Genomic DNA, 23,392 nt, shown 5'->3' on the forward strand with positions numbered 1-23,392 from the left:
ACTGTCTTCCTTCCAAACATACTATGTGCCTTTCACTTAGGAAACCGTTTTAATTACTCAGCACAACTTAATTGCAACTTCCACCCTATTTCACCTTTCACTGAGCCATATAAATATAGGGAACTGACTTCCACAAGAGCAGGGATTTTGTCACCTTCTCTGAGCTTATAATGCATTAATTGGCCCAACTGAAAATAAATGAAAAGCTCTTACCAGAACAGACATCTCCACTACATCTGGTGGTTGAAGGTATTCTGGGTCTACTTTGGGCCAGGACTGATGCAGCACATCAGCACCCCAGTTATGATGAGTACAAAGTTTATTCTCTATATGCGCCAAACCTGGAAAATGAAACACATTCAACCACATCATCATCAGATCATTCAGTGTTTAGGATTTGTTTGATAAATAAGATGAGAACAAAGTTTACTTTGAAAGCAAGTTCCTTCAGGAGGAAATAACACTGTTTAGATGAGCATACAGCACATTTTAAACAGAAAGATACACAGCTGTGAAAACATTTGCCTTACACTATGTATAGCGACTCTAACATGAACATTGGGGGTACATTTTAGATTAGAATTAGTATTGTTTAAAAATCTACTTGAAGAATTCAACTGAAATATCAACCTAATTTAAGAAAACGAGCAGGGAAACATACAAAACCTTCCTATTGAGGAACTCAGTCAAAATAAGGCACAATTATGGCTTAATATTTTATCATCTGTCATATGCTGGGTGGTTTCCTGCAGTGTGCTGGGTAGTTTCAGCTGCAAGTCAATCTACTCACAAGATGTAAATAATCAATTTGCTCACAAATTAAAGGTTTTATGTAAGTATACCTTGCACAGCTTGCTTTCTTTCTTATTTCACATACATGCTGAAATAATTTACCCTTTGATTTTATTTAAAAATACTCTTAAAATGGCTATAAATGATCTCTTTCTATTAAACAGACTTTGCACTCCAAGACGATTCATTCCTGATTTGCTAAAGTAGCAGCAGAAATGGTTGTAATTCATTCTGAAGCCACATTGTTTAGCTGAATTAAAGCTTCTGAGTGGAATTTATGTTTGTCTACTCCAACTGTAGGGCAAAATAAAAAGATTTCACTGAAAATGCTGTCAAATATGCAGTACTGACAAGGATAGCTGTCGTGATTCTTTCCTGCAAAGCCAGTAGATTTTTAAATTATAAACATGAGTAAGAATAAGGATTGAAGCTTTTTTGTGTTTTTTTTTTAGAGCATATGCTTCCTTCAGAATTGCAGAACATAACAACCAAAGAGTATCTGACAACTCATCTGGTTTAAGGAAACTCCAGAAGATAAAGAAAACACAGCACAATAGCAGACATCAGCAGCAGAAACATACACCATGCATAATGCACCAATTTATTTAGCTGGATTGTTTAGACTAATAGGGCGAATAACAGCAAACACAAACATAAAAAGAAGGCAACTTCCTCCGGAATGAAATCCACCAGATACTTGTCAGTGCTTTTTCAGACAAAGCGCTTCTGTAAAGCGACACAATCTTGCTGTTTTCTGAATCATTCAGAAGAGTGTGGTGGACTGCTGGGAGCTGTGTCCAATGGCAAGCAAGAATGACACCGAATGTGCACGCTTCCTAAGAGTAACAACGAAGCCGCAATCTTTTTAGGTAAGTAACTGATTAAACTCTTCAGTGCATCTGGATTTGTGTGTTTCTTCCCTCTTGTAACAGTTGCTCAGAAACTGAAAGAGCAAAAGATAAGAAATCAAACAGAAAAAACCCACCCTTCACACTGGTGATTCATTATCACGTTGACTTTAAAGATGACAGCTGCTAAATTCTTCCCCTTTTGGCTTTTGAACATACAGATGAGCTCATTTCTTTCCAACTGATCACATGCCTCGTGGCAGAAGCATGCATACTGGCCACTCCTTATTTTCCTGTTGAAGTGCATTCTTCTAGCTTTTTAAAAACCACTTTCTGATATAAGTTGAGAATCCCCATCTACATGGGCAGAAACAGGGTCATGTTTAATCCCTGTGGAGGCTGTCTTGTAAACTTACTAATAAAAAATAATTAACACATATTCTGAAGCAGATAAAGCATGATTAAGCACTGTGTCAATCTTTAGGTTAGTTTTCTTGCTACAAAATGGGCTATGAGATCACCCGTATTAAAAAAAAAAAGTGCAAAAGTCAACAGAACTAGTTTCAGAAAACAGCTTGACAGGAAACCAAAATGAAGGTTTTACTTAGGTTGCCTGTTTGGCTTCCTGCCTTAAATTCACATTTTGCAAGCTGTACGACACAGAAAATACAGTCATGATTTGTTTGGCGTTTTCAAAGTGCAACACGCAGGACCAGAAAGTTTGTTATCATAATTTAGATTTGCTGGCACACTGAGCAGGCCCTGGACAGAATTTCCTCCTGCCCTTCCACTTGATTCTGATACATTAAACAAAAGCACCATTTGAGATCTTAAGAACTAACAATTTCACAGGCCCTTGCTGCAAGAACTTGGGATACTATCTTCTTGTACTGGAAAGCACCTACTGAAATGCACATTATGAAGCAGTGTGCATTTTGCTTCCTGTTTGTTTTGTTTTGATTTTTCAGCTCTACCTTCTCTTGCAAACACAGGTCAAAAAGCCAGCTGAGTGCACTTTCCACAGAGCTTACATGTACACCATTTCTGGGGACACATCTTGTGCTCAATCCAAAGCCCTGATCCTGCAATTGGATCTGTGTCAATGGACTTTCACTAACTGGCATGCTAACACTGAACCAAGCTTTCCCCAGCCAGTAACTCACTGGACTGAAGCCTTCATTAACACTGCAGCATATAATGCTACTGTAAATGAGTGAGTTGACAGGAGGAGGAGAGAGGACAAGTCTAACAGCATCTAAGCTCACGGCAACGTTTTATTAGCATGACGTGAGTCATTAATATTTCATTAAAATAATTCTTCCCCTGAGGTGCTGTTTGGGTGAAGGAGCCGATTGGCAAAATAAGGAGAGATGTAAGAAGAGCGAGGTGGAAGCAGTTGTCTATCATAAAGGCAAGGTAGGACAGTAAAGTACTTCTAGTCTTACAGGAAAAAAACATAATGAATCTGTTAAATTCTGGAAATGGTGCAGATAGTTTGACATGAAATGATGTAGGCAAGAGAAAAAGACGTGATTATGAAACAGGCTGAGGAATGGCTGGTGTGGGGAGGGACAACGGCCAGCACTGAGAGCTTAACAAAGAAAAAAGGCAAGGAGGACGGAAGTCTTTATGGGAGATAAAAGGAAATTAATTAAGGCTTCTGAAACTACGCCACTATTGGAGTTTACTTTCTAACAGGGGATAGAAGAAGACCAGAGCAACAGTAGACAATGACTATGAGGACACATTACCCAAATGCTGATAACCTTTGGATTTAGCAAAATTGAAACAGTAAGGATCTACGTTAAGTAAAAATCCACCACACTAGCAGGCAAACAGATTCAGCTTATAAGTAGCTCAGAGCAGGAATTTCTAGCAGTTGGTAGAGATATCATCTGGATTAGTGTCTTCCTGGCCTCTGCAGTCCCTTCCAAGGATTGTTAGCTTTTACTTCATTCTTCACAGGCTCTTGTGGTAGAACAACTGCAATGGTAGTTCTAATGTTGCTAAGACAATTATACCATTACAATTTCCAATATTTATGTTTCATCTCAATATATCTTAAGATGGGTTTATCATGAGTATGTGTCTTTCAAGCACCGTCTCTAATAAAAATTTAATAACGCACAATAAGCAGTTTCATATCCTCGTGTGGGCAGCAAAACACTGTACTACCACAAACAAACAAAAAAAACCTGACTCAAATGGTGTCTGTATATTCCTCAGATACACGGCTTCAGGAAGGAAACAGATTTCCTCATCCTGTTACTGTTCATGAACTGCCAAGCTATCAGGCGGATGAACTCTTCCCGCACTGAGGGGCTACGGTAGCTTTCACATTAATAAGTTGTAGCACAGCATACACTGTACAATTAACACCATCAGGGTGACATGCCAAAATACTGACAATGTCCTTCTCTAAGCAGCAAAAAACTACTTCACACACAAAATCAAAACACTCAGTTACAACTTTCTGGCTGCTAGAAAGCAAGGTACTTATGAAACCGTATCCAAGCAGCTCTTCCCTTCCCTTCAAACTAGAAATATTTGCTGCCAGTATTGAATTTCAAGCTTCAAACAGCTCACAAAAACGATTAAACTCTTTCTGCAACCTGATGCATAAAAACAAGGTGGTCATGTTTAAACTGAATCCCATGGGAGAATAACTCTTCAGATGCAGAAGAGGAGTTGCTGTATTTTGAATCTACCTAATTCTGCTCTAATTATATTTAAGTGCTACATGATGTCCTTGGGATATCAAATTGAAGTTGAGTTTGCAAGGCTCATCAACCAGCCAATAAAGAAAACAAACTGGATCAAAATGCTAAAATTTCAAATGAACTCTGATGCAATTCTTACAAACAAGGATAACATTATTATAATCAAAACAGCGTACCTCACTGATGCCAGTTAGTCATTATTTAAAATGTCAAGCAAAGCATCTTTAATTACCACTTTAAAATCACTTTTTACATTTTCCTAATATTGTCATTGGTTGGTAATCCTTTAGATTGACTGATCTGCAGTTACATCCAACTGTATTTAGATAAGTTTTGTGGTAACCAAGAGGATAAACTATATGTAGGTCACTCCAAAAGGTATACCTGCCATTTATTTCCAGGGAAACTAAAGCAGGTACAAGCATTATTTGACTGAGCAAACTCTCAGCTACAAAACAGTATTTTTCAGCACAGTCATCACCATTAGCTATGCATCTGCACCAGCAATGAACAAGAGCCATGAAGGTGACCCACTGTTTCACAGCTGCTACGACTGCATCAACTGCATGTTGCCCATGCAGCCCATTCTTCATTGGCCTGAACAGATGGAATTCAGAAAGTGCCAAATTCAGGCTGTACAGGGTGTGTGGTAGGACAGTGCAGCCAAGAATGGCAATGTCTTCCACAGTCTTCAAACTGGTACGGGGCCTGGTGTCATCGTGTTGCAAGATAAAGATTGAAAGAGAAAGTTTGAGATTAGTCAGTGTTGTAATGTGGTGGTCAGAGCTGATGGTTTGTCCTGGTCCTGGTTCCAAGAAATCCAGGAGAATTTCCTATCCCAAAAAACAGTGCTCTAACCACTGAGGGGTGCATCTTGAACTTTTTCTTCAATGAGGAATTCACGTGTCACCACTGCATGTACTGCCGTTCTGACTGGCTCAAAGTGGTGACACCATGTCTCATTTCTGCTGATGATGTGATCCAGGAAATTGTCACCTTCAGCCTCATATTGGCTGCATAGGTCCTGACAAACTTGCATATGGTGTTCTTTCTGTTCCTGTGTGAGCATCTGTGGCACCCACATGCTGCAAACTCTGTGACATTCCAGTGTTGTCACCATGTTTCCAATGCATTGAAGCCAATGTTCAGCTCTGTACACGGTTCCCTGGCCGTAATCCACCAATTCACATGGATGAGCTGATTCAGACACTGCTCATTTCACAGTGTGACAGCTGTGCACGGCCATCCAGAATGCGTCTCGTCTTTCATGGCGCTGTCACACTGCTGAAATGCACCACCGACTGCCTCACTGTGCTCACATCCATGGTTTGGTCTCCATAAACGGTCAGTCAGTGCCAGTGAATGTCAATGGGTGCCATTTTTTTGCTTGTGGAGAAATTCAAATCCACACCTTTGATTCACTTGCACTTCCATGTCAGACAGCATTCTGTCACTGCCCGTCTGCTGCCATCTGTCACACAGCAACAACATGTAATGGGATATTGGTGGGAAGGTTCAGCCTCTGCTGCCAGCCATACCACCAATATCTGCCTCCGAGGTTGTGGGCCAACACAACAAAACAGGAGGTATTACTTTTTGAAGTAGCCCTCATGGTTGGAGATTTTCCACCAGCAATCCCAGTCCCAGGACAGAAGTGCTAGATGTTGGTGGTTTCTAAATAATACTGCCCTCTTACAAAGAGCAGCAGTTAAATGTACATACATTCTCTTGATAAAACTGATTAATAATTTTGATGTAATGTAATGATTACCTTGCTAACAAAGACTGTATTTCTCATGTTCAGTCATAATATTTCTCAGGTAATAATCACCAAAAATGTTGCTTTTTTTTTTTGCCAGGTGCACTGAATTACAACATGCAGTATTCGGACCACACAAGTAGAATTGCATTTTTAATTGCAGACAGCAGCTGAGGACAATACAGTCCTAATTTTTATTATACATTCTTTTCATTCTTAAGTCAGAGAGCAATCCAGTAAGTGTTCAAAATTCTCATTCTCCAATGATTTTAGCAAAAAAAAAAAACAGAGTCCCTTCTGTTGCAGTCAAAACGATCAACAAGATTAAGCTTAACATTTAATAAATCATGCTAATTAAGATATCTGAGTGATTTACTGTCATACTGTGAAACATATTTGATCATTCGGTATCCCTAACAGGCATTTGAATTTCACAGTTCACACGGCACTGCATGTTTAGGTAATTAACCCAGAGAACTTCTGACTCCATCTCAAACATTGTGGAAAACAAAATCAGAGCAATTACTTCAATTTAAATGTAATTTCAACTAGATGGTACTTTCTGTTGAAAGACAATATTGACTAAAAGTAGCATTTTCCAAGTGAATTGTGACTGATCCCCCTCTATTCTGAACAATTAGGCACTCTGAGCAATTAGGTTATTCTGAACATCTTAAAAATACTGGAAATGAAAACAAAATAAGAACCCCCACCCAGTAGGTCCTGTTGTTTCCAGTCTGTGCCCCTATGATACTACTATCAACAAAAGCAGCCTTTCTTTGGCATTTAATAATAGCTCACTGTCACATGCAGCTCTGCAATATAAGCCATTTAATCGCTCCATTCTGTAAACACTTGAAAGCAAAGTTCTAACATGACTGTGAAAAACAAAACTGTTAAAACAGCATCTAAAAGCTAATATTAGGTCCAAAACCACATAGCAGTTTGTGGCCAGCCTTACACAGGATATATTCCTATCTTCCCACATACATCTTGGAACTTCTCCCAATAAACCTTAAAAATAACTGTTGAACTCTGGCACCTACATCCCTTATTTCACAGGTTTTAACTATAGTAGCATTATGCAATTTAGCCCACTTGGGATTCAGACCTCAAGGCTTACAACTGTGGTGAATATAAGGAGGAAAAAAAAAAAAAAAGAAAAAAAAAAAAGGCTTTTCTGTCTATCATTCCCACTTCCCAGAGGAAGCTAAATTGCTATATAGTGATCATCAGTCTCTGGACAGCAATAGAAAAAGCAGTTCAATAAATACCTTTCCACATCTCTGATGCAATGTGTGGAGCCATAGGTGCAACCATAATGCAGAGCGTAGCCAAAGCATCTTCATATTCTGCACTGTGAAGAACAAGAGGCCAAGAAGCTTGCTAAGAAAAAAAAAAAAAAGAAAATGAATTGTAAATATGAATATTTTGGGTGGGAAGTAAAATAGTAACTTACTTTTCTTACTTAGAATAACATGCAGTAACATATCATTAAAATCACTGCTGGCACAGATTGTTATGAGTGCAGCATAGCCTCTTGTTCATTGCTGGTGAAAACAGATAGCTAATGGTGGTGAGTATCTTCAAAAATGCCATTTTGTAGCTTGCTTCGCCAAGTAGCGTTATTGTGCTCTTTGTAGTTTCCACAGAAACAAATAGGAGGTATTATTTTTAGAGCAATGTATGTATTCTATGTAACAAAACCTAAAATCAATGTCTAGGTTCAGGACAATATAATTTTACAATAAATTATGAACTTACAAGCAGTTCTAGAGACCTCTTGGTCACAGAGTGCTGTCTGACACTGTTATAAAAAAGCCAGACAAGCTGGGAAGCTAATGATTCTAATCCTGAAGGGAATAGTGCTGATAGATCCTTGGGGCTCTACTCTGGCATGGGAATCTGAACACTGACCTGTGTCGACTGATCTGTGGCTGTGAGTAACATTCAGTGCAGCCACATCAACAAGTGCAATCTTGCATAAAATCCAAGCTACCTAAAGAGGTAAACTGCCTGTACAAAAAGCCCAGATTGTGATGAATGCAGCATGTTTTTTTGCTGGGATGAGGTTCAGTTAGGTCAGATCCTAGAGCAGTTTAAGTAAGGCTGAGCTTAGTGTCAACATGAGGAGCCCTAGGAGCAACAAGCACAACACAGCCTTCTCTGGTTTGATGTCCAGATTGCTTTTCAGCTTGTTCTAGTAAACATAGTTTTGCATTTCTTGTAAAAGGTGCCAGGCAGGCAAAATTTGAACTTGAACTCCTCTTTCAATCCAAGTAGAAAAGAACAGCACTAAAAGCAGCTGGAAAAACTTTCTCCTTCTTTGCCTCTGTTTTGACTCTAACTACTTCCCCTGGTGAGCTCGGATTCCACGTTGAATTTATGATTCATCACCCTAATGAAACAGTGCAGAAGAATGTCAGTACGTGTCAGCTCACGAGGATTACTTTATGGGTGTGACGATCCCCACATCCCGCCTACTGGAAAACTGTCCAAAAGCAATGATTTTTAAACACGGACCACAGGAGAGCTGACAGATGGCGATGTCTTGTCACTGATACTCCTGAGGAAAGCACAAGCTTCAACTGAACAAGTTTTAGTAACTACTACCGGTTTTTTCTATATAGAATTTTCACCCATCTCTTCACTTCCTCCTCTGAAATGGGACTGAAAGAGGAAGTGTGAGCATGCTGTAATGAAATTTGCTCTTGAAACATACAGCACTGACTTCCTTGATCATGAAATATATCAGTGTTCAAATATTTACCTGTCTGTAGGACACTGATCTTTTTATTTTTATTTTTTTTAATTCCCCAATTGCTCAAAATGCCTATTAATCACTGAGCTGGAAATAGAGAACTGAGCATCACCCTCCCAGCACCTCACATGATCTCAGATTTTCATTACTTTAGTACAGCAATTGCACATGCCCTACTTAACATTTTCTTATATTCCTCAACTTTGCCAATAATTTCCTTAGAATCCACAAGATATAAAACAGTTTATCAATGAAGTAGTCAAAAAAATCCAAATCTTAATTTGATTTCTTGTCTAGACTGCATTACCGTTACATGTTTGAAGAACTGCTTAAACAGATTTAAGATTGGTAGCAAAGATAAGGATATTTGATCTTTCATTATGAACCAATAAACACATCATCTAAACTAAAAAAACCCAAAGAATTGTAATTTTTGTTTGTCTTCGGAAAGGGGAATTCACAAACTGTCTCACTGACAGTTCAGTGCTGAAAACCACCTCAGAGGAATACAAGATTATAGGTTATTTTCCCTGTAAAAAATAAATCTTCTTTTAAATCAGAATGTTTTTGATCATCCTATAATGCACTACTTATGTAGTTACATATATATATTGTTTAAAAACAGAACAAAACCAGAAGAAAATGTATCCTTTTGAAATTGCATGACGCAGATGTGACCGTCAGAACCTACTGCCTCTAATACTTCCAAGCTCTTCCTGCAAAACACCGCATATTCAAAGGATACAGCAATATTAGAACATACCTCTTTTAATCTGAATAGTTCAATATGTGTCCATGAGGCTCTTGAGTCAGTAGCAGTGGTAAGGACATTTAATGCCTTTTGGAATTCTGAACCTAGAGTTCAGGCAGCTCTTGCTTTCTAGAAAGACTTACAGGAATAATGACTAACAGAAAAATACCTTTGTTCATATGGCATGCTTACATGGAGTACGTTAGAAAGGCTCATCAGTCGAGAAATAGCTGCATTGAACAAATGATCCTTTGTGAAGTACTCTGTTACCTTGAATTGAAAGAAAAGTTCTGTCACCAATTAATTGTAATTTTCAAAAACTGAATATTACCTTCAATATGGAAATCACTTTGGCATGCAAACAAGTCATAGATGCAACAATACGTGTGTGTGAAGGTCCCTGGCCACAGGATTTACATCAGGGAAAGTTTAAGGAAAGTATCTGAAGCTAATTTTGCAGATATTTTTATCTCCGTCTGAGTCTTGCATAACTGATTTGACACTAAAACACAGTATCAGACTTAGCACAAAAGGTGAACAATCATTTCAATAATTTTTTAAGAAACACTAATCTATTTTTTCCCACAACTTCTTTTTTTCTTCTCATTTTCTATGAAACTAAAGGCATGACAACGAGGTATGAAGCCAACAGTTCAAAGCAGGTTGTTAGAGATATTCTGCACAATTCACCTATAGCTATGCTGCTGGAAGTGTAGCTGTTTCACACCCAGGCTGATAACATTTTAATGCTGTAACACTTCATCCTTTAAATAAGGCATAGAGTAGATAAATTTTGCCAGTCTAAATCGCACTCTTGCAAAAGAGTTCTGTCCCATGAAATCTGTATCTTATTAAAATTACTTACATGGAGAATATTTTATTTCAGAATGATTTCATGACTTACTCATCTGTGGGAAAGCTCTTGGCCCTCTAAGCCAAGCATGGTTTTTGCACAAGCAATAAGTCATTTATTCATTTACAAACTGTTTCTTTTTACCTCAGAAATTACAAGATTCTTTTGCTCCCAGATCCTCTTGGCTTCAGCCTTCTCCTTCTTACTCAGAACCTCAGGATTTGGTATGGTTTCCGAAGTCCTTGCCTCAATAAGTTTGGTTACAAGTGTCCAGAGGCGAATCTGCCATCTCTGAACACCTGGCATAGCATCAGCTGAGGTTAACGAAAGATGGCAGAAACAAGCAGATATCAGTTGCAATGAAAGAAGCCAAAACTTGGAAGCAAAATGGAATGTTTGCTAGAGTTTAATATAAACAAACAAACCAACCAACCTGAAAACCCTTAGATTTTACATGAAAAATGTAAATGCAATTAAGAATGCCCTCAAAAATAATGCTGTGTTGTCTTAATGAAAAGAAACCAATAATAAGTAACAAAAGTATTACCTGCAATGGCTTTAAAACATACACGTAGCAGAAATATTTGCTAAATCCATATGGTTATGTCACCACTTGAATCTTCACCTTGTGTTTTAATGACTCAAGAAAACAATTCTACAAGCTCTCATTTTTCAGACTCATGGAAGAATACAAGCATATATACATATATGCACACATGCACACACTTTTTTTTGAGAGATTTCTTTTAAAATTTGAGCTTAAAAAGTACATGTACTTCTGTTGCTTCAGAGACTCAACCATGCTAATGATTACTGTTATGATTCCTGGTACCAGAGCTTAACTTGGAAGGACTATAAAGCTCTTCATCCTGAGCTTGCAAGTACTGGTCCTGCTGCATAGCTCTTCAAAGAATGTAACCTAGGAATTGTGGTATAGAGAAGCCCAAGCTAATGCTGCTCACGGCTAGCTGTTTGTGCTGAGTGATGGTGGGCCACTAGGGAAGGTACAGCTTGAGCTTCAAGATGTATCAGAGTTCTGCTACACTGCACGTCACTACGTCACACCGCACGAGTGTCTAACACAGGTGCGTTATCCTGCACTAGGTAAAAGCTTAACTGGACAGTAAAATACAACCTGATAGATTATGCCTGTGATCCTCAGGAGCTCTCTTAGGTGGGATGCAGAATACAATGCTCTCTCCAAACTTTTAATCTCCTGTTCATATTGGAATCTTGTACACCATCTAAACACTGCAGGCTTGGTATTCTCCAGGCTGTAGTTATGCTGTAATAAACTGCTTGTATGTTGTATTTTGTTGTAAAGAAATTAAGATCAAAAGCTTACTGGAGACTTAAGAAACCCTTGTCACTTTTTTTTTTTTCTTAATTTATCTTTAGCCTGCTAAAATCTCACTGTGTTCCATGTTTTACAACACTCTTATAAGACGACACAAATCACTAATCTTCGTATTTCTTAGGTGGTTGGTTTGAATGACTACCTGCATTTTCCTTGCACTGCATGTGCCATGCTAGGATTTCCCCATCCTTCTTCTGCCTGGAGAACCAGAGGGACACCAAGGAGACTAGAAGGGAACTATTCAGGGACCACACAGAGATGGGGAAGCAAAGTCGAGGAATGATCCCCTTTAAATACAGTTATATTTGCTTCTGGACTCAACTTCAAACACCTGTGGCTCTGTGCAGGACCAGCAATAAGTGCTGCTCAGTGACATCGCTCTGGCTGCTCCAGCCAGCCAGGTCCTGGGCACCACACAGCAATCACACACGTGTCATCCAGTTGTTCAGCCACTGCATTATGTTTTGTCTACCTGTATGCTGGAAACTTAGTCCAGTAGGATACTGTTAGAAATAGTATCAAAAGTTTTGCTGAACCCAAAAAAGATTGAATCTACTGTCTTCCTTTGGTCAGATAGATGGGTAACCTTGTCATAAAAGGAGATTCACTTGGCTAAACAAGACTTTCCCCTCATGAACCAGTGTTAGCTGTTGACCAATGACTACATTTTCTTTCAGCTATTTTTCAGCAACTTCTAGAATAAACTTTGCTGTAATAATAGCAGGAACTAGAAATGAGACAGATAGGCCTGTAAATATTAGGATCTTCTTTTATTGCCCCTCTTGAAAACTGGGACTTTGCCAGCTTCCAGCCAACTGAGACTTCTCCAGATTCCCAAGATCCTTTAAAGATAATTGACAGAAGTCTCATGATGACATCAGCTGGCTCTTTGAGTGTCCTGGGATGAATCCCACCAGGCCCCATCCAGCTGCAAAAGAAAATCCTACACAATTTTGGGGTTGGCCAGGAGCTCATCTGCATACTGTTAGGGACACAGAAATGAGAGCTTTCAGAGCTTTTTTTTTTTTTAATAGGCATCATCCTTTCACATCTTTCACATTCCCTTGATCTGTGCTGCTGTGATTAGATGGACGCAGAAAGCCAACCAAGAAGTCGTTAAGTCCACTCTGCCATTATATGTAAATGAATGCGTATGAATATAATGGGTGACAGGTATCAACTGAAATTGTGCTTAGTACAGACTGAACTAAGTAGCAAGAAGATAATGCAAGAATAAAGATATATGCATGTTTTAAATCAGGCATGGGATGTTTTACAAAAGCCTTGTGCAACAAGACAACTGCATTCAAATACATGCATCAAGTCTACATTAAAATGTATGAGTCACAGGAGAAATTAAGACTTGTCAGTATGACAAATTGCATGTTAGTGAATAAGTGAATAAGGATGATAAATCTTATTTAAGAGCTAAGCTCATAAAGGTATGTCCTGTGTACAAATATTAGTTATTAGGGACTCTGATAAATGAGATTATTTCAGGAGGTATTTTATGGTCCATCTTACAAAAGACATTGCACATGTCTAAACAAACTAAAATAATAAATAAGAAAAGAAGTGCCAAGTTTAATCTGTAATCTGACACAATTCCATCAAAGGAAAGCATCTTAGAATAAAGAAAATAATTTGCAAACAATCATTTTCAATCAACAGTAGCTAACAAAAAAAATAAGAGAATAAGATCCAGATTTGCACTCCAGTTCAGAAGAAAACACCGTTTGAGAAATGTGTTTCATACATCTCTCTTTTTTCACATCTTGTACTATTCCTGCAAGCCTGCTTTGCAGTGACAGTTTTGTGACTCCTCTTTTAAAAGAAAAAAAAACAATCAAAATTGTTTATTATAATTTTTTGTTACTTTAACTTTTGTGTTAAGATACACTAGAAAAAAAACCACTACATAAAGTCTGACTTACTTTTAGTATCCCATAGAATATCTTGTTCTGGAGGAGCAGCAAACAGAATGTAAAGTCGTATGGTGTCGATGCCATACTCTTTCATTAATTCTTCAGGATCTATTCCATTGTGCTTAGATTTGCTCATTTTTTCCCAAGTGACTTGGACTTTCTCACCAGTTTTTAAGTGAACTGGTTCAGTGCCTAGATATTATTGACAAACACAAAATATTAAAATGAATTTTGCTCATTTCAAACAACAGTTCAGTTTCCTAGGTTAGAAAAAACTATTTGTGGTGAGTTGGTTTGGCTTTTCGTTCTTCCAAACAGTTTAAAAAGAAAAATAATACAAAGAAGTAACAACCTTTTTCCCTGCCAAATTTTTCTCCCCTGAGATTTAAGCATTGTTATAACCACACCATTTGAAACCTCATAGGTGGGTGTACATATTTGGGACAGTTTTGGCCTACTGTTAGCTTAAATAGACCCTGGGTTCATAACTTTAACTGCAGTAAGTTATTCTGACAATAACCTGCCTACTGTTGCATGAATTTAGGGACAAATAGGGGTATTTACACAGCATAACAAGAAAATTTTGCAAAAACACCTGCAAACTTTTCTAGAACAAAATAGGATAACAGACCACGGTATGTGTAAGAGGTTCATTGGTTGGCTGGTTGTTGATGGGGTTTCTTTTTGTTTTTTTGTTTTTTGTTTTTTTGCTATCTTATAGGATTTGTATGCAGGAGAAAGTAGTGAAAAGATATGGCTGTGTGAGAGGTTCTTGAAGGAGGGCAAATACAACCAAGCCTCTCTTGTTGCTACAGCTCTCCAGACAAGGGCTGCTGATCCAGCTTATGCAGTGAGGGCACTGGGAAGAACTGAGAAGCAGTATTTTCTCCTATTCTCATTATACATCCCATATATGTCTAATTCTTATCGAATACACTAACAACCATGTTAACTTTGCCACAGTGTTCATGTAGGTTGTCTGTCTGCTGGAACTGCTAACTTCATTCAGCAAGTTGCTGAGCACTGTTGTTATAAAACTTTGGATCCTTTGGACTACAGTAGAGCTAAAATGGTATCATAGCACTGTTGCTGTATGTGGTTGCAATTAAAAGTTGCTAGATTAGTAGGGTCTCTGCACACTCAGCAGTGGATATGAATCCCAGCTTCATGGAAGAGACTCTCTGGCTTAAATATTGCAAGGGTTTATTTTTCCCCACCTAATTTTCCCAGCACTAAGATCTCTATGTCCCTTTTTAACTGAAATAGTCTCTGACTTTCTGGGCGCACCTGTACTGGTTTTCTCACGCGTCCTCTCTTACCAGTGAGATCAACTTCCTCTCTCTTCAAATATTGGCCTGTTGTTCTTAGTCTGAATGTCTGATTCTTGATAAGACCTTGAACCAAAAGCTTATGGAAAGGCTCCCTAAGGATGGAAGGAAAAACAAACTTGTAGGTTGAAAACAGCTGTTAAAGGATACTTACGATAAGCCCCAAATGTCAGACGGCCAGGGGTAGATACTTAATGAAACAAGAATTTCAAGTTCATTGCATAAATGTTTGGCACCTTAGAAAGAGCACTTTCTGCATTTATTCATGGTGCCTCGCTGACAAGTGTAAATACTTATTTGCATTTTGTACACATTCTTGCATCACAATTTAGTACAGAATTATTACGCTGTCACTTTTCAAATTAGCATAAAGATAATACAGAAAAGTTCCTTGCCAACTGGACAAGTTCCCTAACTCTAAAACCCCATTTGTAAAAGTGAGCAAGTATGAACTGTCACTTTTTTACAAATATTTAGTTCTAGCTTCTCTCTGAGAAATGCAGTATTGTGGAACAAACCAAATTCTTGCTGCACATTTCTTTCTATAAACTGAGAAGATAGTTTCTCCAACACAAGCATTTGCAGCACAGACATGAAAACAATGGAGAAAATGAAGAAAAGGGCAATGCTAGAAAGTTCACCTTAGTGGATCTATTTATGGTTGATATTTATGCAAATCTTTTATATTATATTTTTATCATCTTGAATAGTAAAGCTCTACTTTTCTAATTTACATCAGGGAAGGTAAGTTCTCATTAAATGCGTGTACCGTAGAGATAAAAAGAGCCTTAAAAGCAGCAGTGCCAAAGGCAGAAGTTCACTCAGCAAGAAATAAATTCTAAGTAAACACTTTCCTAGTTGGCAGATACATTATTGCTGTCACCTTCTTTCAATGACCTTGCATTTCTAATTCACCTAGTCAGCTTTATGTCACCGTTTTCACTTAAAAAGTGCAACACAGTTAATCTCTAGAGGTTTTGATCAGGAAAGCAAAAGCAACCCCAAGATGGCTAGGAGTGTAGGAGTGTAGGAGTAGGAGTGAGACCCAGAGGACATGGAGTCTGGGGAGTTTCCTCAAGGAATCCTCAGGTAAAAAGACACTGGTTACCATCATTTTGGAGGACATACCAGTCGGACCTGTGCTTCATAATGCTCTCATGTGCTCAACATGCAGCAGTTTGAATCACCCACAATTCCTCCTAACAAAGGCCCACATAGTTACCAAAACACTTAAGAACAAAGGATGCATCACTTGTATTTACATTTTTTCCAAAAGCTGGAATAAATTCATACATCTAAGGAAGAAACAGTAAGAATAGGCTTCCACATTTTGCTTTCCGTGTACCAAAAAATCATAACACAAAACACTACCAATCTGTAGAGTCACTGTTGTATTTTCACAAAATATAAAACATATGAAAATTTATCTCGTTAAACCACAGTTATTTATTAAATATAGTATTCAATCACTAAATAATACAACATTTACGTATGATTTTATAGTACTGAAGCAGTTGTCTTCCAAATGCTACTCCTTAAAAAAAGCAACAGTCTTCATAGTTAACATTCAACATATTCATGTCTGAACAGGAGTTTCCTTCCTTGCATATTTTTCATACTTTCAAATATTGTCCAAGTACTGGCAAGTACTACTGGCAAGTGCATCATTCAGTCCCTAAGCAGCACTGGTCTCTACTATGCTGCCTGGCTTTATCAATGATTCGAAGCAAGAACATTTCTGTACATATTTTTTATACTCAGGTTTAAACATAGGTTGCCTGAAAAATCGTGTTATTTGTAAGGAAGTTAAAGGATCTTCGGAAGACAAAATTTCAAGTCAAATTTAAAGAGTAGAAACAGAAAAATATATTTTAAAAATAGGAAGCAGTCATCAACTCAGATCTCAATTAATTACCTAAAATTATCTAAGTCAATTAAATGATGAAAAATCAGGAACAGAAGTCTTGCATCCTATCCGAGATTAGAGAGTATAGAAATATTTCAGGAGTGAACTATTCGGGATAGTGCTTTTTCTACAAACTAAATAAATTACACTAAGGAAAAACTAAAACATTTTTTCTCCTATAACCGAATACATCAGACTGTTTAATAACTCAATTTAAAATAGCTACACTTGTTACTATCTAAAGTAAAGCTAATGAGGTAGCCAGAACATCAAAGTCAGATAAGACTGTCCATTGGAAGTGATTTTTCAAGGAACACTTATTTTCAATGACAAACTGCTAGTTCAGATCATATGCCAAGTTATTAAAGGCTGAATGGAGAAATGAGCATTTCCTATTTTTGTTTATGCTGACAGAGGCTACAAAAATGCAATACAAAATACATTACCAAGTATGGGGAGGAAAAAAAACAACATTTGTTCCTCGTGGGAGACCACAGGAGAATAGAGAAATGCCCCAAACAAGAAAACCAGAGCCTGTCTAATAAACACAGAGCTCAGAAACTAAGCAGTTTTCCCTTAGGTGCAGAGTGCCTTTGTCAGTGTTGTGATGGCTCCATCACACGGTCACAAGCAGAGTTACACTGCCTGTAGCTCGCAGTGCTCCCCAGCGGTCAGTACAAGGTGCAGACTTGTTCAACACCTTCATCAACGCCTGGATGGAAGGACAGAATGCACCCACAGCAAGTTTGCTGAAGATAAGAAACTAGGAGGAGTGGCTGATGCACCAGAAGGCTGTGCTGCCATTCAGTGCGACCAGGACAAGCTGATCGAGTTGAGCGGAGAGGAACCTTACAAAGTTCAACAAGGGCAAGAGCACAGTCCTACACCTTTCAAGAAATAACTATGTGCATCAGTACGGGTTCGAGTCTGACCTGCTGGATGATAATCTCTGTGGACAAGAACCTTGGTGTCCTGGTGGACAACAGGTTGGCTGTGAGCCAGCAATGTGCACTTGTGGCCGAAAATGCCAATGGTATCCTGGGATACATTAAAGAGTGTGGCCAGCAGGTCAAGGGAGGTTTTCCTCCCCTTCTACTCTGCCCTAGAGGGCACATCTGAAGTACTATGTCCGGTTCTGGGCTTTTCAGTTCAAGCAAGAAAGGGAACTTCTAGAGAGAGAGCAGAGGAGGTCTACAAAGATTTTAAGGGCCTGGAGCATCCCCCTGAGGTTGAGGTACCTGCATCTTTCCAGCCCAAAGGAGAGAAGGCTGACAGGGCATCTCATCACTGTTATAAATATCTGAAGTGTAGGAGTCAAATTGATGAGGTCAGGCTGTTTTCAACAGTGTGCCCAGTAAGAGAACAGCAGCAATGGGCACAAACTGGAACCTAGGACGTTCCATACAAACATGAGGAAAAAATTCTTTACTGTGAGGGCGACAGAGCACTGCAACAGGCTGTCCACGACCTCAAGACCCTCCCTAGATGCTTTCCTGTGTAAACCACTTCATGGAACCAGCTTTAGCACAGGTGTTAGACAAGATGATCTCCAAAGGTCCCCTCCAATCCCTTTAATTCTGCGAGTCCACAACAGCACTATTACTGGACTCAGAAGGACAGCCCTAGAAAAGGAGCTTACTGAATGTGTTTGCAACCCACATCTTCAGAAAGGTTGGGAGAGCCCAATACCATGTCCTAGAGCTAAGACAGGACCCTGGCAGCTGAGTTCAGAAGGTCATGAAATGTGTTAGTTAGAATCACACATACTGGCAAAACTGCAGTAGGCCAGAATAGAAATGAAAGATGGCGTTGCAAGGACATTATTTCAGGCTGAAAAAAGATCAAACAATATTGGACATTTAGACTTTACACAGTCAATAGTTGAGTGCTTTTACTGAAAATCAATATTTGTGATAAAGTCCCTGATGAACTTTGAAAAGATGTGATACACTTCCTTTAGAGAATAACCTATTTCTGTCATACAGGTATCTTCTTGTATTTTATAATGCAGCCATGTAAAAATAGTGCCTTCTTATTCCACACATTTGCTCTCTATCAGAGTCAAATCCGCTGAGTTAATGGCAACAATAAACTTTTTTTATTGGTTTATAATCCATCGGGAAGAATGTGTTAGATTCCACTTGCAATTATCCATCTGACAAAACTGATTACTTAAGGGAAGAGGCAAATTCTGTGTAAATTTACTTGCAGTAACGTAGTTGAACAGGTGTAAGCGAGTGTGTCAACACACTCATCATGGTGGATTAAGCTGGAACAGATGAGGTAGTTGCTGGCCTCAGCTGCCTACCTGGACCCTCTCCCAGTGTTGGTTACAACAGGAAGGGCTGACTGGCTTGTGAATTAATTCTAGATCTGCTGCAGTTCACAGATAGCTAAAACAAAATGGAATAATTTGAGCTTAATCTGTCATTTGTATCAGTACCCAGAGGGTGCTACTTATGCTGACTTCTCAGCTCCATTTCAATGAATTAAAAACATATGTAAAAGATCACGCTCCATCTCCAGGGCCTCTTTAAACTATATTTACACCTTTACAGTTATAGATGCCAAATGTTGCATTTGATATGAAAGCAACTGTGACATCTGTAAATGAATGGCATATAATATTTATACTGTAATAATGTGTATCATGGAGGAGATGGCTTTTCAAATCTGAACTCTGAAATTTTTAACCTTTGTTTTCAATCTCAGTATTATGTTAAAGGTTCTTAGTACAGAATTAAGGACTAACAGGAAAAATGACAATAAATTTGAAAGGAGGTTAAAAGCCAAACAATGAAGATTTTAATAAGAAAAATCCATCATGAAAAGTATTACAGAATGGGGGAATCTCACAAATTTGTCTGAATACTAGTTAACACTTTAAATGGTGACAGCTTTCATTAACTGAGATGTCACAGAATTTTACTAATTTAATCAGTGAACAGAACTGAGCAGCTAGAAAAAAGTCAAGAATGCAAAAGAGGGCAGTGTTTTTTAATGCTTTTAATATATTTTCCCTCAGAGCTGTGGGCTTCAATGCCATGACTTTAAGCTTCCTACTAGTAAGCTTGTTGTTTCTGATCACCTTTTTGGTGTCTGATACCCACCCTTGAGCTTCTGACAAAATCTAAAACATGTTCAAAACATGTTGTAGTATTGATAGAGAAGTTACAACTTCCACATCAAAACAACTTAATTTGACTTCGTGGCTTAAAAACACCTAATGCTTTAACTTCAGCAGAGCTAAAGCAAGCAAGCAATTTTATGTATGATAAGGAATTTGTTAGTCACCTTGCATTCTAAATACATACACAAGCAGTACAAACAACATATCCTGGGGGCAATGCTGTAACATATCTTCACACATACAAGTTCTTAAGTTTATGTATTACCTCAGTGGGATTCTCTACAGTCTTGAAAATTATTTCTACATAAAGCAGCTTTGATTTTCTCTGCTCGTCACTCAACATGGTCATTACTTTTCATGCATTTTTTTTTTGCATCAAAGTTGGAGTTTTCCCTCTCAAAATTACCATATTTAGACCAACATATTTTACACAGTTTTGGTGCTACTGCTCTGTCACAGCATTCCAAATTTATAAACCTGTAGGACTGCAAAGCCTTAAAATAACGCAGATTGAAAGGGACCTTTGGAGATCATTTGGTCAAATCTCCTGCTCGCAGCAGACCTAACTTCAAAGTTAAAACAGGTTGCTATGGACCCACTGAGATGATTTTTGAAAATACCTGATGATGGAGATCACAGAAACCCTCTAAGCAAACTGTTCCAGTGTCTGACCTCCTTTACCGTCACATCTTTTCCTTCAGTGCAGCTCTGGACCTTATTGTAGCCTGTGACTGTTACTCCTTATCATTTCTCTGTACACGTCTGAGAAGAATCTTGTTCCGTGTTCTCCATAATCCTCTTTTAGGAAGCAGAAGACTGCAATTATATTCTCTCCTTAGCCTTCTATTCTCCAGGGTGAATACATCAGCTAAGCACAGACCTTGATAACAAAGACCAAAGAAATGATTGTCCTTTGTTTACTAGTTTGTTAGGCTGTTACTCTGCTCTAGCATCAGGCCAATATTTTCCTTGATATTCCCATCAATATATCTGCAGAAATTCTTACTGCCCTCACATTCTACACAAGTTTCAATTCTAGATAAATTTTGGCTTTTCCCAATTACCATGGGACTACCCAGTCAATGCTTTTATATTCTTCCAGGGGCAGCCAACCACAAAATCACAGAATCACAGAATGGCTTCAGTTGGAAGGGACCACAAGGATCATCAAGTTCCAACGCCCCTGCCACAGGCAGGGATGTCAACCATTATATCAAGTACTAGATTAAATTTCCTGCGGCCCCATCTAACCTGGCCTTGAACACCTCTAGGGATGGGGCATCCACAACCTCTCTAGGCAGCTGTGTCAGCACCTCACCACTCTCAGTAAAAATCCTCCCCCTGAAGTCTAATCTAAATCTCTCCTTTTTTAGTTTAAAACCATTCCCTCTTGTCTCACCACAACGCCTGCTTCTGCTCTCCATGTGCTTATTTTTAGTGCTCGAGGTCAATCAAGACGACCCCTTTCAGCCAAGCTGTGCTCTTTTCATGTGTTTTCATTTCCTTGCACATCAAATTGGAGGACTGCTTACTTTGCAAACAAACCTCTTTTTCCTTGTGATCTCAGTTTGTAGTAACAGTACTTTAGCCACCACAGTTAAACAGGTAGAAGAATTTGACCGGCAGAAGAACTATTATATTTAGAGCTCCACTAGATGGCAGATAGACCAGTATTGTAAAGTACTTTGTAGCATTGATAAAGCTGCAATTACTTGCAAAAAAAAGCTCTGAAATTCTCTGCTAAAATAGTTACAGAAAGGCTCAACTTTCAGAAGCCCACTCTCAAAGAAGGAACAGCCTTCCTGCTTGCGACTATGCAAGCTGGAGACAACTGAGTGAAACACAGGTACAGAAATCATCCATCCAAAATTTCAAAGAAATGAAACAAATGAAATCAAAAGAATGAGTGATAAAAACTTGATAATCTATTTTAATCAAATGATTATTAAATAACTCACAGAAATATTCCAGTGGCTCATTACCTACCTATTCCACCCTTTTCTGGTGCTCAGCTACTTAAATTCTGGTACTGTAGTGAAATCACTATGTCACGTGTTTGTCATGTTCCTCTTCCACATAAAGTTTGAGCAGTGGATACTTGTAAAGAATGAGTGAGGAGTTGCCAGCTCAGAAATTACCAAGCAGTGGTTCTCATGAGATCACTCATTCTGGCTTAATCTATTGAAACATCTCTGCTGATGGGGTAACAGACAGAAAACACGTATTTCACTGTTCCACCACTTGTACTCTCCCATTTGAAGCACTCCTGTGATGGCATTTTAAGGTACAAACAGGCCAGAACTTGAGTGGAAACTGGGACATTAAGTTGGGAAACAGGCAGGACAAAGCATAGAAAGATCAAATGACTCATGTTCCTGCCTCAACGTTTACCCCTAACCAAAACAAAGGGTAACAAACAGCACAATGGCACACTACAACAATACAATAGTAACAAGAGTTGTTAAAAGTAATTAAGTAAAGTAATTGAATAAAGATTCATCGACAGCAGGAAAAATATACTTATTTTGCTATTATGAACTATTTTGCACTGTTCAGCCCCAAAACTGCAGTGAATTACAAGAGTATGTATACATGGTTACACTGAAATGAATGATATTAACATGCAGAAAGTTACCTAATTTTTTAATAAGAGTACTACTCAGAATGCCTGAAGTTTCTGGCTTACGTAAACCTTTGCAGGCTGAAAATCTACAGTAACATTTTACCACTTGCTCTAAGCCAGTTAATATCCATGTAGCAAAAAAAATAAAAATAAAAAAAAATGCTGTGTATGCATGCATACAGAAAATGCAACAAATTGTAAGAAAAAAAGTAGTTGGCCTAGTGGTTAAGGCTGACAAGCACAAAAATACAGGTTTATTCAAGGTGATCACAACAGTGTCCAGTAACACTTCTGCAAAGTATATGAGATCTGAAAGATTTTTATAGAAATATATAAGGCTTACTTGTGTTTAGTCATCTTTAGATCATGGCAAAAATGGCTGAAAAACCTAGCATAGAATAAGTGCATAACTGCGTGCTCCTTGCCTCCAATGTACAAATCCACAGGCATCCAGTAGTCAGCCAAGTCACGATTAAAGGGCCTGAAAAAAAATGCAGAATAATTGGAAAAATGCAGCAGGAAAGAGGAAGATCAGCTCTGCTAATGTAGCTCCTCATATCTGACTGGACACCACTACTTACTGAGATCTACACGTGTATAATAAAACTTCTTTCGCGATCCTTTTAATCTTATGAGAAA

At 38.4% G+C, this 23,392-nt stretch overlaps 1 protein-coding gene across 2 annotated transcripts in view; it reads right to left on the minus strand.

Moving 5' to 3' along the window:
• The window catches only part of LARS2 (leucyl-tRNA synthetase 2, mitochondrial), a 94,816-nt gene that overhangs the window by 15,088 nt on the left and 56,336 nt on the right, over positions 1–23,392 (minus strand). The window contains exons 17-23 of one of the 2 annotated variants that reach the window (XM_048952132.1): positions 23,097–23,234; positions 15,086–15,189; positions 13,776–13,958; positions 10,629–10,798; positions 9,824–9,901; positions 7,394–7,505; positions 214–341 (exon numbers count right to left, since the gene is read on the minus strand). In XM_048952132.1, the coding sequence (XP_048808089.1) occupies positions 214–341; positions 7,394–7,505; positions 9,824–9,901; positions 10,629–10,798; positions 13,776–13,958; positions 15,086–15,189; positions 23,097–23,234 (913 nt within the window). Of the gene's footprint in view, positions 1–213; positions 342–7,393; positions 7,506–9,800; positions 9,902–10,628; positions 10,799–13,775; positions 13,959–15,085; positions 15,190–23,096; positions 23,235–23,392 lie in introns of those variants that run through there. The other variant, XM_048952134.1, reaches the window with a different exon arrangement.

Source organism: Lagopus muta, chromosome 7 (assembly GCF_023343835.1).
Source record: "Lagopus muta isolate bLagMut1 chromosome 7, bLagMut1 primary, whole genome shotgun sequence".
Lineage (NCBI taxonomy): Eukaryota > Metazoa > Chordata > Aves > Galliformes > Phasianidae > Lagopus > Lagopus muta.